Genomic DNA, 16,462 nt, shown 5'->3' with positions numbered 1-16,462 from the left:
TGACTCGATTGAACCGATTCGCACACGGTAGGAGAGACCGCCTTCTAAATTCTGAAGTAACCTAACCAAATTTACTTCAAGGTAATTGTTATCCTTCATTACCCTATTTCATTTTAATCATTTTAAATAAAAACGATAAACTTAGGGCGGGCTTAAAATGAAAACAAACAACAAATACAATTGGAAACAATTATAAATAGCCTACATTAAAAGTGCTGCACGCGACTTTTAAGGAATGTAAGCAGAAATAATTCTACTGTATAAAAGATATCACTGAAATTATCCTACTATAGACATCGCGGCATTCTGTGAGATCGTTCTTTTGAACAGGTTCTTTTCAACGATTCGATTGATTTGAGCCAAATCGCACGCGGTAGGGGAGGACTGCCTACTTGTTATAAACGTACCGATTATTTGAAATAACCAAATTTACTGTTTGGTTACTGACATTCTTTCTATGAGAAATACATACAGGTTTGGGACTATTTGAGGGTGAGTAAATTATGGCAGAATTTTCATTTTTGGGTGAACTATCACTTTAAAAGTGCAGCAAGAGATTTTTATGGAATGGTAAGCTGCAAACAGAAATGCTCAATTAAAGATATCACTGAGCTGAATAACTAACTTGAGATATCACACCTGCTGTGTTCGAAATCGCCCCCTATACCCTCATTCACTAGTCCCTACATTACTCCACTAATATAGTCCACTTGATGGAGTGAATGAAATGAGTGAGTGAATTCGGAGTGCACCGGAAGGGCTGCCGATTTCGCATTGTTTGTACTGCTGTATAATAATCTTTTGAAATGTAGCAAACTGGCAGCTCCAGTAGTAATGAATATTTATGTTGAACTAGCATGTTCAAACCTTTTAAGCGATTTAATGATTAATTAAAAAGGAATTTATACCTGTATGATAATGCTGGACCAGCGCGGTTTGGAAAATGAATGGATGACTGATTCAGCTGCGGGCGCCATCTCCTGGCGAGACGCGGGAATTCATTCAGCGCGCGACTCTCACAGTGCATTATGGGTATTCTCTAGCCATTGAGCGTGCATCGGTTGTACACTCGTTATTGCGGTGCATTGTGGGATTGAATGAGTGCACTCAACATCGTCCACTGTGGTTTCGGACACCACTACAAATGGCTGTCCCCTCAAATAGTGCCCTATTTAAGGGTATAGGGGGCGATTTCGGACACAGCCACCGTTTTCTGTGACCGCCGTATGAAACCGTAAAATAAGTCGCCGCGGACTCGCGATTCTTGGTTTGGCCAATCAGAAGGCCTTTGAGGCGCGTTCTGCCTGTCAAGTCATTTTACGCGGGCAGTACGCTGAACGCAAGCGGTTTTCAGTTTGCAGGGTGCGAAATGTTCATTAGGGTGAATTCAGGGTGATTGGAACACTTTTTGCAATTGAGATGACTTAGAAAAAGTGTCCCAATCAACCTGAATTCACCCTAACTGTAATAAAATTAACTGTTATTTCTCGTGAGGTGTAAAATACTGTAATTTCTTTCTTACTTTGCAATCTAAGGGTTACTTTTCTTAAATGAGACCGCCTCGATGACGTATGCAGCCTTCAAATGCGACCTCGGAGGACGCAGCCTTCAAAATGAGACACAGCTATAGAAAATAAGAATTGCTATTTTGTCTATTTCCATGGCAATAGAACCCATTAAGCAATAGAACATGCTGATTCAAATGATAGTTACCAGGTCTATTAATATTTATTAACATAGTAATTAATATTTACTTATTATGTAGGTATTCACCAGCATGGTCGCCAATCGAATAAGGATTCAAACGTGGAAATATACTTTCTTACCTTTTTTGTCCTATAAATCCTTTTTATTTATAACAAAGATACATAATTTCTACTCGCTACTCAGGTGGGATGTGATCATCTATATTAATAGCTCATTTCTTGTTGTTAAAGTTATGATGTTACAACAAACACTTACCGTTCTCTAAAACTTCTATAAATCGTTCTAAAGCTTCGTGATAAACAAGCGTTTCAGAGCAAACGTAAACGGCGCACGGGGACTTCTGGAACAATTCAAATCTTTTTGAATAGCTTCATTCAAAATGAACTGTCCGAACGAATCGATTCTTTCAAATGAATCAGACTTTCCCATGCTACAGTGCTCATTTGCAGGAAGACAGACGCTGAACGCTGGGAGGAGCCATCGCAAAAGAACAATCGCGCTCTGTGAGTCGCACCGTTATATTCGCTTTGATGAGCTCGTGCTCATAGGAGGCCGCCTCGATCACCTGTTGGATATCAGACACCCCCCCCCCCCCCCCCCAAACAGAGCCGGATACCAGATGCGCTTTTGTCAACAGTTATGTACCCCTCAGAGGAAAGCGTGATTCCTTTACCTTAACAGAAATGAAGAACAGGCGTGAAAAAAGATAGGTCTGTTAGGTTTGTTTGGGATCTAAGAGAAGCCCAAGGCTATTTTAATCTAAAAACAAAAAAAAAACCTAAAAATGAAGTGTCAGGTTGATACTTATAACTTAATGACTTATTAGAAATCTTGTTAAAACTGGTTAAAAACAATTTTTTTATTTTCTAAAATCATTTGAATTTTTATTTAGGTCAAAAAAACATGTTTAAAAGAATTTTCATGAGAGAAAATAAGAGGTTAATTTGTAAATTATTATTATTATTATACACTAATCATTGTGAGTCTCTGAGAACCCAAACATAAATATAGTAAAACAGACTCAACAGAACATGACGATTAAATTCTCTTTTGATTCTGGCTTTAATGTTGTCCAGTTTTAAGATTTATTATATTCTTTTTCAAAATCAATAATAAAATCATATAATGATATTTGTTCAGGAGAGTTTTCACTGTGCATTGCTCCAAATATATGTCTCAAATGCCTTAATGGGTCCCTAAACCAATTGAATGCAAAATATATGAACCGATTTCTTGTAACTGTTTTAGGCATTAGTTTGCAGCACAGCTTTTCAAAGCATTCAGCGGTTGCATCCCAAGACTTGGGTAAGAAAGTAAGTTACAGTTTCTGAGAAGCCTGAAGGGAATGCAAATTTGAGTGATTCGAGCAGCCCACACACTTCACCTGTGTGCACAGAAACACACGCAGAGACCCATACGCACACATAAGCGCACACGTTTTCTCTCAAGCTCACACACACACACACACACACACTAAAATTTGGCAAGCATAGAAGCCATCTAGCGTACAAGCCAGATCAGAGAGCTTCATCACTTCAGCAGACTAAATACATTTGTTATAACTCCTTCACCAGTTCATCCGTGCCGTGTCTGCTCTCTCTTTTTCTCTCTCTTTTTCTCTCTCTCTTTTTCTTTCTATCCCTGTCTTCCTGGATTTAAGCTACAGGCCACGGTGAGTGTTTAATAAGATTATTCTGGCTTTTTTTGGCTCTGTCTGCCAAGGACCGTCTGTTCTTATCTTATCCCGAGGCAAATTCACAACCTTTCAAGGTTGATCAAAATGTCAGACATGTAACATGTGCAAATGAGGAGAGATGTTAGCAAACAAATGTTTGGCAGAGGTCAAATACCGTACAGACACATAACCATTACATTAAATTAAGATTGTGGATATTAGCTTAATCTTGCTGGCACATATGCATGTTAAGCAACACTTTTGGGAGCTGTCTGAGCAGATGTGGCGTGTTGTAAAGCATGTTCTTGACACGGAAAGTCAAATGTGCAATTTTCAATCCTTATCTTTAAGTTGTGCAGCCTACAGCTATTTTTTAATGTTTCTTTGTTACACTGTAAAATATACATTTAAGTACTGAGTAATATTAAGTAACTGCATGTACATACTATAGGGTTAGGATTAGGCTTTAGTCTGGTTTAGGGTTAGTTGCATGTAATTATAGTTATTACTATAGTAACTACATGTAACATATATAACAATGACACTAAAATAAAGAGTTACCAAAAACTTTTTTGGTTTTGGTTGTGCTGTTTTACAGTACACGTGCACTTTCAATGTACTTACAGTGTACTTATCAAGAAAGTACTGATTAATATAAAGTAACTACATGGGTTAAGATTAGGTTTAGGGGTAGGTTCAGGACTACTAACTAGTTATTACCCATTTATTGTAATTATTACAATAAGTATATAGCATGTACATGCGAAACAGGACTGTAAAGTAAAGTGCTACCTTTTTTTATGGTAAAGCACTTTTTTAAAAGAAAATATGATTTCCATTTTTTCCCACCTGGGTAGAATTATTATAAATAAATTGTTTAATGCCATTTTATTGAATGCCAGCATGGATGCCATTTTTTAGCCATTTGGAAATATATGCAGCTATTCAGTTTATACTTGCTAAGCTAAATTCATTATTGAATTTAAAAAAAAAAATGTACATAAGGTGTAGTTATGTGTGTCTGTGAACATTAAAATTGCATCACCTGCACTGCAGAGTAGCAAAGAATTCTGTGGCTTCAGAGATAAAGATAAAATATTTATTGAGCTGCTGAACAGGTGCAGAAGATCTGCAAAGTTTCACCCCAGATGCTGTTAATTGGTTTGAACCAAATGTGCAATTGTAATTTCCAAGTACAGACCATCATTAAACAGTAAAAGGATTTTAAAAGATTTTATTGTATATATATTTGGTTTTGACAATTAGATATTCTACTAACACATTGAGAGTCCAATTATTTGAATTGTTTTGCTCAACTTGCGTCATAGCACAAAACAGGTAACACTTATTTTAATTCAGCTTGTTTTAAACTAATGCTTACCTGACTTCATTATTTTACCATAAAACATTATGCACACAATGTGGAGCACTGAATCACAAAGGTTTCACTGCTCTGAGTTCGGTGGCAAGAATCCAGACTGTTTCACTGCCCAAATGCCCATGATATTTCAGTGGTCCTTTGAGACCATCTAAATATGGGCACAAAATCATGCAAAGCTGGACAAGAAAAAGTGTAATAAAAAAACAAAGTGAGCAGTCTTGAAAAGGGCAGGGGTCAAATAGCCTTTTACGTATAGGAAAAAGAAAGTTTTACTTTCCATTGTAGGCTACTTGGCCTTTTTGAACAAAGTTAGTTTCCATTCAAGGCAGTTGAGTTTGGGTTTATGGACATAAACATTGTGAATATTTTAGGCGTCATTAAGCAACATAGTTCAGATTCTTGTGTTCAGAACATGGAAAATCTGTAAAAGCGATGAAACCATTATTGGGGCGTTTTAGTGAACTGAATCAAAAGAGCTGTAACAACTCAGGTTTCTTACTGTAGCTTTAAATTCATCTTCAAATTCTTCATGTACTTCTAAACAACCTTAAAAATGAGCGTATGCCTCAACACCTTGATCTTATTTCTGTCTTAAATAGTTTTCAAAGATGCTCAATTTCAAAGCTCCCTTTATAGATTAAATAGAGAGCGAACACCCATCTCAGACGTTTGCTTGCTTCCAAATGCATCTGTGAGACATTTTGTTCGCAATGAAAAATTAACCGCATTACGGAAGAGAAGATGTTTCGATGAGGCTCGGCCGCAATATCGTCAACCACTTTTCACACCGGAAAATAATGTTTAGACAAACAAATTTTTAAATTCCATTACACTTTCCGCTGAACATTGATAAATATATCTTGAAGTTACATCTTTGACTGATGAAAGTACAAATTCAGACTAGTAGGCCTAAGTAGTAAGCCTACTTTCCCAAAATTATCTATCTATCTATCTATCTATCTGTCTATCTATCTATCTCTCTATCTGTCATCTATATATATATATATATATATATATATTTGTGTGTGTATAATTTAAAATGGTTTAATTTAAATATAATTTATGTCAATTTAAATGTTAAAATGTATATAATTTATAGTTAAAATAATTTAGAAATATGTATATGTATGTATATAATTTATAAATATATACATATTTAATATTTATTAATATAATATTTAAATAATATCCATCCATCTCCAATCAGCTTATCCTAGTCTGTAGGGTCACAAGGATTGCTGAAATATTGTGTGTGCGTGTGTGTGTGTGTGTACGCGTGTACATACATGCTGTGTACACAATTTATATTTTATTACTATATATGTGTTAATGTTATGTTAAAATTTATGTAATTTATATAGTTACAATAATTTAAAAAAAAATTCAATCCAAAGAAGCAGTTAACAAATTTACTTATTTAAATCCTGCATGGTGTGCTACATTCATGGGTAACATAAATAATAATAGTAAGAAATTGCAACATCACACCTACATTAAGTTCCAGATGTAAAATGGAAAAGGATCAAATTGCCTTATGAGACTCATGTCTCGCTTCAGACAGTACACTGTCCCCCAGTGTCTTTGCTGTGGCCTGTGGTGGTTTAAGACTAGGTCTATGTGTGTAATGTGTGTGTGTGTGTGTGTGTGTGTGTGTGTGTGTGTGTGTGTGTGTGTGTGTGTGGCTGTGGCAGGGTCTTTCTCTGTCTTCAACTTGAAGTCCCTGTAAATGTGGGCAGCTCTGTGTCCAGGAAGCTGTGGTTTAAATCAAAGCTACCTGTCTAGAGTCTTCCATTTGTTGTCACTCCATGTGATTCCACCTCAGAACATGTGCCAACTCTGTCTTGTAGACGTTGTGAGATAATTTGCATAAAACGATGGAATAAAAAAGCAGTAGGGATTTTTTTTTTTTTTTTTGTGCAGTTTTCACTTTCTGGTAAAAACATGATGTTTATATGTAACATTATTGACCTCCTACTCTCCTACACAGCATTAGCATTCAGTCACTGGAAAATGTTCATCACTGCATAAAGAAGTCATTATAGACACATGTTTTTGTTCATGGTGTCACAGTTGCATCTTTTTGGCATCTACAAGTAGAGCATTTTTAATCGGCTGCTTCATTTTCTTTCACTTCCAGAGATGTTTCAATAAAGCATGTGTCTGTTGACAAGCTTAGGAACATTCTTGAAGCATCAGCACCTGTGCAGGGCGTAGGGTTGTCATATATGAGCTGGCGGGGGCGGGGAAGGATATGTCTGAGTTTCCTGTTGTGGTGATTCGAACCGAATGCGAGACTTTGCCGGTTGCAAAGCAACACTAAAGTACCAACCACACCGACCTTTACATGTTGTCTCATAAACTATATGTTCCTCTACACACCAATTTTTTGATCACACAGGTCCGTCAAATGAAAATTTTCATGTTTAAGTTATAAAAAGAGGGAAACTGAGAAAAGGAGAGATGCTTTCAGACGGGAAACATCCTCCCACATCCCACATCAGCAAAAACACATGCTCACAACAGTTCGCCCCATTTTGTTGAACTTATCCTTATCAGCTGCTTCAATCTGTCTCTCTCTGTGTTTCTCTCTCAAAACATCATTTTCCACAGCTTCTGATCTAGTGAGTCTCTTTGTCACCTCGTCGCCTCCATCATGACCGACCCTGCCGCAGACCTCCCGTTCTTCTATGGCAGCATCAGTCGCTCGGAGGCCGAGGACCACCTGAAGCTGGCTGGCATGGGAGACGGCCTCTTCCTCCTTCGGCAGTGCCTCCGCAGCTTGGGTGGCTATGTCCTGTCCATGGTCTGGAACCTGGAGTTTTACCATTACTCCATAGAGAAACAGCTGAACGGCACATACTGCATCTCGGGTGGGAAGCCTCACTGCGGACCTGCTGAGCTCTGTGAGTACTACAGCAAAGACCCAGATGGGCTCGTGTGCACCTTGAAGAAACCCTGCCTGCGATCAGCCGACACAGCCATCAAGACGGGCGTCTTTGACAGCCTGAGGGACAATATGCTCAGGGAATATGTGCGTCAAACTTGGAGCCTGGAGGTAAGGGGTTCAAAACAGGTTTGATTCTGATTGGTTGACCCACAAAGTGTTGATTAATATTCGGTAACTGCACAGCTAAATAGTGTAAGTTTAATGGCTACATTACGGTTACGGTTATCCCTTAACCACATTTTTCCAATCTAGTATCTTTAGTTTTGTATGTTTTACACAAAATACATAATCAGGAACATATGGAAGTAGTTCAACACATTTTATAGTGATGTAAACTTGAAAAATGTTCTGATCCACACAAATTATGCATGCATTAAGGGATAGTTCACCCAAAAATGAAAATCATGTCATCATTTACCATCATTCATTTCAAACCTGTTTGACTTTATTTATTTTTTGCGGAACAGAGAAGATATTTTGAAGAATGAATTCTATTGCATGGACAAAAAACACTGAATCATTTCTCAAAATATCTTTTATGGTCCACAGAAGAAAGTAAGTCATACATTTTGAAAAATATGAGGGTGAATAAATGATGTCAGAATTTTAATTTTTGGGTAAACTATCACTTTAATCATTGTTTAAGTGAAGTAATTGACTCCAATCCTTTAAATTTTTGTTCACATTGTGGCCGAAATACATTTGCACAAATTTTTGTTTATTCTTTAGATAAGCATGCATTTAATTTTTCTATAGTTAACCGTATAATGTAGTCTTTAAAGTGACATTTGACACTTGCAAAAATTCTTGCGTGCACATGAAAAAAGGTCTTAGGGTTTTTTCCTGCAAGTGACACTTTAGATGCGCCAGTATCCATTTCCCCTTATTCAAATGCGTTTTACACCATTTTTATCCATTTTATGCGTTTTTATTGTCATGCTCCAACAGTGAAGAAACCCATGTCCATGCTAGCAGATATTTATTGAGAGATCACCAAAAAAAGAATTTTATGTCATCTTTTTTAGGGGGAGGCCATGGAGCAAGCCATCATTAGCCAGGCGCCACAGCTAGAAAAACTGATTGCCACCACAGCGCATGAGAAAATGCCTTGGTTCCACGGCAAGATCCCTCGGCAGGAGGGTGAGAGACGACTGTACTCAGGATCTCAGCCAGATGGAAAGTTCCTGTGAGTGAAGAGCTTGATTCATCAGACAAGACAGTATAAAGTTTCCTGCAGCATTAGAGTGGAAAGGTCATGATGACACATGGGCTGCTTTTAGAGGCAAATCTGATGATCAATATTGTTTGTAGCAAAAATAGAGTTGGGTCTTCAGAATGGAGTGGTGTCATCATGAGTAAATTCAGTGCAGTGAGGATGATTACAAAATTTATGTTGGCGTAGAGGCTGTATTCGCTCATCTACATTGCCTTAAAAAGCTTCCTCTGCATCATGGCCTGCACAAAAGCTGCTAAACTCAGAAAGATAGACATTACACTCTTAAAAATAAAGGTTCTTTATTGGCATTGATGGTTCCATGAATAACGTTTAACATCCACGGAGCCTTTACATTGCACAAAAGGTTCTTTAGATTATTAAAATGTTCTTTACACTTTTAGGAAAGGTTCTTTGGCATCGCTTTTGGAACCTTTATTTTTAAGAGTGTAGGATTGGTCAAGATCACATATTTAGTCCTGTAAAATAATTTAGGTCAATCAGCAGGCACATCGGTAAGCACATATCTGACCTCCCAACGAACAGCGAATGTTCGCAGAACTTTAGCTAACATTCTGGCAAGGTTCTCTCAAAGTTATGAACAAATGTAAACTTCCAGTAACATTAATAGAACGTTCATTCAAAGTTATATGGTCTTTAATAATGTTCTTAGAACGTTAGCACAAATACGTTATTTATACATCGTTCATGAAACGTTTTTCTGAAACGTTTTCGTTGGACGTTTTTTAAATGTTACAAATTGTTACCGAATGTTCAGAGAACATTAAAATGTAACATTTTCATAATGTTTGCAAAATAATGAAATGTTATGAACCCTTAACATTCATATAAACCAGAAAAAAAAAAGTTGGACATTTTGAACGTGCAGGGAAAATTCAGAAATAACATTCTCCTAACTTAATGGGAACTTTAGCAAAACATTCTTAGAATATATTTTTGTTTGCTGCGCTTATGATTTCTAATTTTCTAAACCTGTTTTCTAGAGTTCGAGAGAGAGAAGAATTCGGCACGTATGCACTGTCACTGACATACGGAAAAACAGTATACCATTATCAGATCTTACACGACAAATCAGGGAAGTACGCAATGCCAGAGGGAACTAAATTTGACACTGTGTGGCAGGTATGCTTTACCCATCAAAGAGTCTGTCATCTCATTTTACATTTTATGAAAGAGTAAAACAAAATACTGTTCTCACAATGTCGCTAGAACAAAACTGCTTTTACAAAATTACATTTAACATTTTTCTAAATAATTTATTTAGTTCCATTAACATTTTAAAATGCCCTTTGACAGAGATGTTTAAGTTTATGTTTTGTACAAAAGCTAAAAGCTAAGTTTTGTTTTTATTTGTACATACAGTTGTGTTTGGCCAAAATGAAGTCAAAGTACATTTAAAGATAACTTAAAGATTAATTTAATTTAATACATTATTGCACAAAAAAATGGAAATGCATTTTGAGTTGATTTTAAAATATTTAAAATATTTTAATTTGTAAAATATATTCTAAATATAAAAATATATTAATTTAAAATATGGTTGGAGCTAAGAAATTTATGACTGTGCCAAAATTTAGATATACAAAGATTTCTACATAATCACATAACCCATAAACATTATGTATGATTTTATTATTGTAGTTGTCATTGATGTTTTTTTGTAATAATTATATTCCTCTGGAGGGCAGCTGGTTGAATATTTAAAGATGAAGCCTGATGGTCTTGTGACTGTACTGAGAGAACCGTGTGTCAACCAAAGCAATGCACCGGCAGGTATGAACTTTATTCATTATAGCATTTCGATTTATGTAAAACATATGTCTCTTACCAAAAACTGCAAAATACTGTTAGACTGTATATGCATATGAATGAACAGGTACCATTTCTTTAAATGAAATATATGCGAGTGAAAATGGCTAATTTTTTTCTTCTTCTTCTTCTTCTTTTTAACTTTTAGCTGTAGCAAATGGTCCAGTAAGTATATCTACCAGAACACATCTATTTTGTGAACACATCTAATAATATTGTGCATGTTGTAATTTCTGGTTTTCTGTTTGTGTGTTACAGAGGAGGTTCAGAGGTAATGGATACACACCGCCCCCTATGGGTACGTTTATAGTGGTACAAAATATGAAAGTTAAAACAATTCAACAGCAGAGTGATAAAGTCAACAAATGTGCCTAGAAATTTATGTACGTCTACTTGAAATATGTTTAAAACAAAAACAGTCCAAGTCTCAGAGTCTCAGAGCTGTCTTAGTGATAAATGCATAAACTTTTGGCTATTACTGCTAAACCCTTTGGAATTGGACCATGTAGTTCTGCACAAAAAACAATAAGGATAAATGGCTTAATACTGCCTGAAATGTTTACTATAGAGTTGTTCAGTTTGTAGTCCTGAAGAAGAGAATTTGTATTAACCATGTGTTTCCATTGGAATTTCTATGTGCTTTCAGAATGCTGGTTTTCCATTTATGTGATAAATTAGTTCTTGAAGAGACTTTCCCACAATCATTCTTCAAATTTGAATTTTTAAACCACTGTGTGCTTAAAAAAAATGTAATTTTCTAACATGTTGCTACATAAAAACTAAACAACAAGGACTGAAAACCGTTGTAGCACCTTGTTAATTTTTTTTTTTTTATGTTTTTCTAAAGACCCAATAGAAATTCCAGAGGAGCTGCTGTAATTTAGTTTAAACCAAATTTATGACTTTAAAAATTAGCATGCTAATAACTTCATGAATGTAACATCTGCTGTGTTGTTCCCCAGTGCCCAAGGGTTTAGGAGCCGATTCTCCACGTCCATCTTTGCCTATGGACCATGATGCATTCGTCAGTCCTTATGATGATCCAAATGAATGCAAGAAGAAGACCCTGTTCATCAAGAGAGACAAGCTCATGATCGACGAGGTTGAGCTTGGTTCTGGCAACTTTGGCTGTGTCAAGAAAGGTGTCTTCAAAATGGAAAGGTGAGTACAAAGGGTGAAAAACATACAAATGTGTGACGGTTTCATTTTTATAATGTTTCACCTAAATAAGTTTACTTCATATGCTCATGTTTCCTTCTCCTGTGCAGCAAACAGATTGATGTGGCAATTAAAGTGTTGAAGAATGAGAATGAAAAATCAGTAAAGGATGAAATGATGCGAGAGGCCCAGATTATGCATCAGCTGAGTGATCCGTTTATCGTGCGCATGATTGGACTCTGTGAGGCTGAAGCGCTCATGTTGGTGATGGAGATGGCCCCCGCTGGCCCGCTCAACAAGTTTCTCTCTGGCAAGAAGTGAGTTCATCAGAATAAAACATTTATAACTTATTTATTTGTGTTATTAATATATAGTTGAGGAATGTAGAAATGGTTTTCGACATAGAGTCTGTGTATTAAAACATAATATATACTGAATTAATAAAATTAAATTTAGTGTATTAAATTTAGTTTTTAGAAACAGTGACCATATAAAATACAATAAAAATCACATTTATTTTTATTTTGATATTTATATTTATAGTTTGGTATTTAAAATATATGTAATATTATTATTATTATTACTATATTAATAAATATTGTGTAAATATGTCATATTATATATATATATATGATTTTAATTTTCTATTTTAATTTTTTTATTATAATTTCATATTTAAAAACAACGAATCATATATTATATATCATTATTATATTATATATTATTGTATATTATATATGTTTTATTTTTTAAATATTTTTATTTCTATGTACATATTTTAAAAAAAAAACTTTATTGTGATCTAGTAGTGATTTCTGCTCCGCTTTGTATTAAAGTAAATGGGAAAGCACTAATCTGAATTGTGTAAGCAAATAACCAATCATATATATTATATATCAATTATATGTTATTTATATATATTTATACTACGGGGCTGTTGTGATCTAGTATATGTTATTTATATATATTTATACTACGGGGCTGTTGAATGCTCGAATCTTATTGGTTGACCAACGTTCTAAGGTGTGCAATTATTTTCAGGGAAACGCATGGCTAAAGTAGTTCTAGGAAGGTCTTGACCACATTACAGTTCCATATCATTTTGCCAAATGTTTTCAGTTATTTCAAAAGGTCCTTACAGCCTACAACCGCAAAAGAACCAAACCTCACAACGACACTGACCAAGCAAATAAATATAGTAAACAATAGGATGAAAACGACAAATTATTGTCATGGTTTTTGCCACAAAATACGTTTTATTGTGTCCTGAATGTGCATACTCTCTCACGCTCTCTCTCTCTTTCAAATGTACACATGTACTGTATCGTACAGACAAACACTCCCACAGAAAAGTTTGGTCAGTGCTGCTCTGACAAATTAATGAGAGTAAAATAGTTTAGCAACTTAAGATACATGACTTATCAGTGAGGTAATAACTGTGCGGTTCTTGAGATAAACTTATAGTTTCGCTATTAGTAGAGACACTGCTGCCGTTAGAGATGCACAGATCAGGTAGGCTAATTCACATATGCTGCTTATTCTCTCTCTCTCTCTCAACTGCGTTAATAACTGCATCAACGGTATTATTATGCTATCAAGGCTCAAACTTTCATTACTAGTTCTGAAATGACGTTTTGGAATTAGCAACGGAGGCTTGGGATGAGATGCGTAAGAAATTAGTCCCACACACAAGAGTGTTTTCAGGGCAAACCTGACAAATGTCTTGAAATACAACATCAGGCCAGTGTCTTGAGATGTGGTAACCGTAGTATAAGCGGAATAATTGACCCTGGGCCGTTGAATTCTTAGAAAATAATGCACTCTCTGCTTTGCTCGTGGCCGCATTACCACCTCGGGTGTGCATTATTTTTTAAGAATTCAATGGCCCGTCGTCAATTATTCCTTACATATATATATATATATATATTCTTTTATTTAAATATTTGAAATAAATATATTTTTCTGTGAGGTGATTTAGTAGTAGTGGTTTCAGATCCGATTTGTGTTAAAGTAAGTGTAAAAGCTTTAATCTGAATTATGGAAGCAAATAGCCAGTCATAAAGTCATCAATTAAAACCTTGTTCTGACTAAATCAGAAAATTCCCAAGGTGCTCAATAACATCAATTTACACTGAAACTCTTTTTGCTCCTTTCAGGGACCAGATCGCTACGGAAAACATTGTGATGTTAATGCATCAGGTTTCAATGGGGATGAAGTATTTAGAAGGAAGGAACTTTGTGCACAGAGACCTGGCTGCACGTAATGTACTATTGGTCAACCAGCAATATGCCAAAATCAGTGACTTCGGCCTCTCAAAGGCACTGGGTGCAGATGACAACTATTATAAGGTGGGCTGTTCTCAGGTGTACTGTGGGAGAAACACGCCGCCTTTTGACTTAGCACACAATTACATTTTAATTAGAATTAATATCAGTCCATTGTGTTTCTCTATACCACTTTGTAAACAATGTTTTAAGTACTTATTGTGGTCTTGGAGAAATGAAATCTTTTCTATACATTTGTAAATCTTCTATATTGTACTGTCAATATGTTAACAATGGAACCAGTTCCTTGTTCCTGTTGCATGACTAGTCACATGACCGTTACAGCAATATAATGTCTAACAAGCTGTCTAAATAGTTGGATGCTACATATTAATGGTGCATGTACAAAGTAAAAAGAGAATAGTCATTCAGAGTATGATTTTGTATGTGTATAGGCCCGTACAGGTGGAAAATGGCCTCTGAAGTGGTATGCGCCAGAGTGCATTCATTTTCACAAGTTTTCCAGCAAAAGTGATGTTTGGAGCTTTGGCATTACGATGTGGGAGGCCTTCTCCTTTGGAGGGAAGCCTTATAAGGTAAGCATTTACACTGTCACATTACTTACAACCAACCAACTAGTTGCTCATGTGACTTTTCATCCATTTATTTTTTCCATGCAGAAAATGAAAGGCCCAGACGTAATGGCTTTTCTTGAAAGTGGTAGCCGTTTGGATTGCCCTGCTGGATGTCCTGAGGCCATGTATGACCTGATGAAAGAATGCTGGACATACAAGTAAGTGTAATCTAATGCCATCAAGTTTCTTACATTAGCTATGTTTCCATCTAAAGTTGTGACAAAACTTATGCACAAAATTGGAATATTGCATAAAACATTTGCGAATAAAGCAGTTTCCATCCCATGTGTTCAAGAGAACAAAACTGTCACTTCCTGGGAAATTGGTGCAAAATATCTGTAATAAAAATGGAAGTTGCTGCAATTGGAAAAGCCACGGTGGCTCTATTTTACTACATCATATATGACTTGCGTTTCAGAGTGCGCAGCTAGAAGAAATACCATAAAAACTGTCATGTTATCTTGCGTTCGGATGCCTGGTGTTTGTCATGTGAGACACTTTTGGGAGGTCATTATACCAAATCATTCTGATGACAGACTTTGGCTCAGGCATTTCAGAATGATCAAACCAACATTTAAGATGCTTTGCAATGAAATTGGGCCACTGGTTAGTCCAGATATCCAGTTACATCCACTATTGAGGCAAAGTCACGTGAGGTTATTTGTTGCACATCGAGATAAATGTGTTTCAGTTGTAGTTTATGTGCATGTATTATCGGTTCAAAAACGTATCTGCCTCAATTGAGCGCATACGTTTTTATTTTTAGAATTCAGGTGCGTCTCAGCGATATCTCAAAATGTGCATCAAAATAGGTGGATGGAAACATAGCTATTGACATTAGAAACTACTAGTCATACTTGTCTATTTGCGTGTGTGGATGAGGGACTGAAGCAGATATGAATAACTTAAGAATGACCTCTAACTCTTGTCTTCTGCAGGCATGAAGAACGGCCAGGCTTTGTCAAAGTGGAGGAGAAGATGAGGACTTTCTATTACTCCATTTGCAAAAAGATACCGGATTACATGAAAACAGAGAATGGAAAGCCTCCTAAGTGATCTGAGGGGCAAATGGAAACTTTTCAAGCAAGGACAGAATTAAAACATGGGAAAAACGATTTGCTACTTTAATATGTCTATTAAACTATCTGATTGAGCAATGCAAGTAATCTTTTTTTAAATTATTGGCTTGCTACTATCAGTGCTCATAATACTATGTGCGGCTATGTGTACTATGTTATATTATAGTTGGCAATCAAAAGAAAATACTTTTTTTCCTGCAAAAGTGTTTCAGTTAATGACATCAGATGGATGTATTTTCTCCTCCATCCATTAACACTTTCGAGATGAAAGTACATATTTACTCAAACTTCATGGTGTTGTTCTCTTTGTTAAATATTCTGATTGTATGTTTCCTGCCATTCCTTTTGTTTAACAGTATATATGTTCTCAAACATTTGTATTTTAATTTGTTTTGTAACAATTTTCGAGTTTTGAAACTTGCAATAAACTGCACATTCCACAGAACAATTCTTGTCAATCAATTCATAAACAAATGCACTGGAGCTGACTGTCATATGCATAACCTATCCATTTGAACATAAATATAATTATATTTGTAATAATTGTACATATATTTAGGCGAGACCACGAT

At 35.8% G+C, this 16,462-nt stretch overlaps 1 protein-coding gene across 3 annotated transcripts; it reads left to right on the top strand.

The window, feature by feature from the left end:
* The first annotated feature begins 473 nt into the window (after nt 1-473).
* LOC127517872 (tyrosine-protein kinase ZAP-70) lies at nt 474-16,338 on the top strand. Of its 3 annotated transcripts, none has more exons than XM_051904026.1 (13): nt 474-492; nt 7,374-7,818; nt 8,736-8,896; nt 9,928-10,066; nt 10,633-10,717; nt 10,902-10,918; nt 11,012-11,051; nt 11,716-11,914; nt 12,022-12,228; nt 14,068-14,260; nt 14,632-14,772; nt 14,857-14,969; nt 15,750-16,338. In XM_051904026.1, exons 2-13 carry the CDS (start codon nt 7,417-7,419, stop codon nt 15,865-15,867), a joined length of 1,815 nt encoding a protein of 604 aa, XP_051759986.1. In that variant the 5' UTR covers nt 474-492; nt 7,374-7,416; the 3' UTR covers nt 15,868-16,338. The 3 variants fall into 3 exon arrangements, with proteins under 3 accessions (XP_051759986.1, XP_051759985.1, XP_051759987.1); XM_051904025.1 differs by lacking the exon at nt 474-492 and adding an exon at nt 3,178-3,379; XM_051904027.1 differs by lacking the exons at nt 474-492; nt 7,374-7,818; nt 8,736-8,896 and having other exon boundaries at nt 10,049-10,066; nt 10,628-10,717.
* The last annotated feature ends 124 nt before the right edge of the window (nt 16,339-16,462 follow it).

The sequence above is a fragment of the Ctenopharyngodon idella genome, chromosome 8 (genome assembly GCF_019924925.1).
Source record: "Ctenopharyngodon idella isolate HZGC_01 chromosome 8, HZGC01, whole genome shotgun sequence".
Lineage (NCBI taxonomy): Eukaryota > Metazoa > Chordata > Actinopteri > Cypriniformes > Xenocyprididae > Ctenopharyngodon > Ctenopharyngodon idella.
This window is presented reverse-complemented; position numbering and strand designations above follow the sequence as displayed.

Excerpts from the sequence above, each read along its gene's own strand:
- LOC127517872 (XM_051904026.1), top strand. The coding sequence starts at position 7,417 with ATGACCGACCCTGCCGCAGACCTCCCGTTCTTCTATGGCAGCATCAGT. Across the intron at positions 11,915-12,021 it reads GGTGTCTTCAAAATGGAAAG|CAAACAGATTGATGTGGCAA; the intron begins GTGAGTACAAAG and ends TCTCCTGTGCAG. Across the intron at positions 14,970-15,749 it reads AAAGAATGCTGGACATACAA|GCATGAAGAACGGCCAGGCT; the intron begins GTAAGTGTAATC and ends TGTCTTCTGCAG.